The sequence below is a fragment of the Cucurbita maxima genome, unplaced genomic scaffold (genome assembly GCF_002738345.1).
Source record: "Cucurbita maxima cultivar Rimu unplaced genomic scaffold, Cmax_1.0 Cma_Scf00025, whole genome shotgun sequence".
NCBI lineage: Eukaryota > Viridiplantae > Streptophyta > Magnoliopsida > Cucurbitales > Cucurbitaceae > Cucurbita > Cucurbita maxima.
In genome coordinates, this window is record NW_019272041.1 from 2,362,320 (window position 1) to 2,365,446 (window position 3,127).

The following is a 3,127-nucleotide window of genomic DNA, read 5'->3' on the forward strand; positions in this document are numbered from 1 at the left end:
CCCCCCCCCCCCCCCCCCCCACTTTTTTTTGTAGCAGCAATATTATCTTAGTATCTTATTAACAAAGTTAGAGAAGCCTGAGGGAAACTTCAATAACTTTCTTATCACTTTACAATAACAGAAAATATAGAAACCATTCTATAGGGAACTGGGTTTGTTCTCTTTGATATGGTATTAACATAACATATTGACTAGGTTTCTACTATCTAGGATTTCTTGCAGGCTCGGTCAATAAATAAAGCCAGCCATCAGGACAACTCCACCCCACCCCAATGCTAAAATCATTCAGTTCTTCAATCAGCTCATGAAAAATGGAGATATTGATTATCCCAAGCTTTCTTGATGCCATTTATCTCCCACATCCACGGCATATATTTTCACAGTAATCTTCATCTCTATCTACCTCAAGGCTCAAACTTTCCGATGAGGTAAGTACCACAAGTTTCTAGTGAAATATTTGTTAAACCAAAAATTAGGCCCTCGTTCCTTGCTTGCCAGTGTAGCGTGAATCAATCACGAAAATACGGAGCCGAAGAACAATTACACTGAAGTCACTTCAGTTTGTATACATAAACTAACCGAAAGCCAAAACACAAAAGTTTTCGTGTACAACAATTCCCATGTCACAAAATTTCTACCCGCAAAACTAGGGAAAAAACAACAAGTACCTCTGTAAGAACTCAAACCAATTAAATCAACAACAATTCAAACCCGATCTTTCACAAACACAAAATGAAAGGTCAATTAAGCGATTACAGAAACACAAAATTAAGCCAAATTAACAACAATTCAAAGCAGAAACAAGAGAACAGCAACAGAGCAAGAGTGGAAAACTCACTAGATTACTATTACAGCGATCAAGATCCAAACACTTAATGGCAACAACTTCATTCGACGGAGTATAGATCGCTCGAAAAACCGTGGCACTAGCACCATAACCAATCTCTTCAAGAAGCTTATAATCGGTGAAATTGGCGCTGTAAGTCCTTTGCCGACCTCCCATCCTTCCCATAACCTAAGGAGCAGTTGACAAGCAGAAAAACTCCTACCGGAAAACCACTGTAGAGTAGAAAATCAGTGAAAAGGAGTTGTCCAGAGGTGTGGCGATAGAACTATCGGGTCGTTGACCGCCATTAGAAGCGGTAGAGAGAGAAAGTGAAGAAGAAGATGTGGGGGTGAAGGCGCAGAGAGAGAGAGAAGAGAGAGAGTTAAAGGGTGATGACGTGTCAACGGCCCACAAAAGAGCAAAGGAAAATGGCATTCTTCAAACCAGCAGCCCATTGGTGATGCCAACCAAAGTCTTTCCAAAGTACTCATTCTAAATAGTTCCTTCCATGCCTTCCTTCTCCCTTTTGTCTTAAATTATTGCTCGTTCCATCGTTCAACACATGTATCGTTGATCAACGGGTCGGAGTAGAGATATCTATTTAATTTGTCGAGTAGGGACCAGCTCCAAATAGGACGGAGATTCTTCGTTTAAACGGAGAATGGGAGAGGGAGTGGAAAGAGATTTCTCCACGTTGAATAAAATGGGTCAGGATAGAGAATGAAATAGGTGGTTGAGATGGGACGGGAAGCCTCCACCCTGCCATGTGGACATCTCTAGGTTACAGGCTCGAAATGTCTCATTTTTCAATATTGTTTTTCTTAGTTAACATTAGGTTTAGTGCTAATTGAAAGGCAAAATCTTTTATTTTTACCCACCCCAAAACAAAAAAATATATTTCATTAAAAAATAATAATAATAATTATCTTTTTCGATATTTTCTCAGTGCTCGGTAGATAGGCTATAGATCGAGACTAAACCCTAATAACGCATAAAGGATTTGATTTGAGCCAGAGTCCGAACATCGGAGTAGAGAACACATGAATCGAAAGCACTTTCAAGGTTTGTAAGTGCGAGCAAGTTCTTTTTTTTATCCCTCACTCTGCCAATTTATTTCCCGGTCACATTCATCATTAGTGCGACTTAAATATTTGACCATAATTTTGTATTAAAAATTGATAGCATATCTAGAAGTAGAGGTGTTCGTAGTTGGGTTAAGACAGTTTTTAGACTCAATCAATTATTCAATTTATAACTTTTTAACTTAGATAGCTTTTATTAAATAACAATTTCTAATCTAATTTTTTTTTTTTTTTTTTTTTTGTTATTTATTTAATTTTTTTAATAAAAATAAAATATTAATTTATTTATTTTCAAACCTTTAATTAAAATTGACAATTTAATTTTAATCTATATTTCGAAATTTTACCTTTTAAATAGTTAAAAATTATTATTAAGGGTTATTTTAAAATAAATAGTTAAAAATTATTATTAAGGATTATTTTAAAATAAATAGTTAAAAATTATTATTAAGGGTTATTTTAAAATAAAGCAAAAATATATTTTTTTTAATATTAATAATAAATTGGAGATGGTTCAGTTCAATCCAATCTAATTGGAAGAGAACACATGAATCATCGGAACCCATTAAGTTTTTATTTATTCGAATTCATCTCAACCCAAAAAAAATTCATAGGGTTGATCAGGTTTTTTGAACATTTCTATTTAGAAGTGATTTATAGCATTTCCCGAGCAATCATCATATCTTGACCATGATGTGCGACATTTTGTTACACGATTAATAAAAATAAAAAAAAATGAAAAATATCAACTTAAGTATAGTTCAACTAGTTAAAATATCAACTATCTTCCTTAATAAGTAAAAAATTCAAACTCTGATAACATAAATTTTACCAAACATAATTTGATTGGTTAAAACGTTTGTAATGTTCTTCAAAAGTTATAAACTCGAACTTCGAATCCCGACCCGTACTTATGCCATTAAAGCAAACTCGTGAAGTGAAATGGAATCGAGACATAGGACATAGTCATTATAAAACAATGCATGTTTATGTAGAAGAAAAGAACACATGAGGATTGTACAATCACTATTACAAAACCAAAGGCATGCTTAACCAACCACCATGAACACTATCCTTTGTCTTCCTCTTTTAAGTTCTTGTCTATGATCATCTTCGTTCTCTCACCTCCAATTTGCACCTTCAAACTTTAGGGTTAGTAATTCTCTTATTCTAGTGTTGGGATTCTGCCTATTTGTTGTTTTTAATCACGGGTTTCTAT

At 34.3% G+C, this 3,127-nt stretch overlaps 1 protein-coding gene across 1 annotated transcript in view; it reads right to left on the reverse strand.

The window, feature by feature from the left end:
* Window positions 1-1,194, reverse strand: part of LOC111498700 (serine/threonine-protein kinase dst1-like) — a 12,283-nt gene extending 11,089 nt beyond the window's left edge. Inside the window, exon 1 of the mRNA XM_023150038.1 lies at window positions 839-1,194. Within this exon, the coding sequence (XP_023005806.1) occupies window positions 839-1,012 (174 nt within the window). The 5' untranslated portion in view covers window positions 1,013-1,194. The remainder of the gene's footprint in view (window positions 1-838) is intronic.
* Between the last annotated feature and the right edge of the window lie 1,933 nt (window positions 1,195-3,127).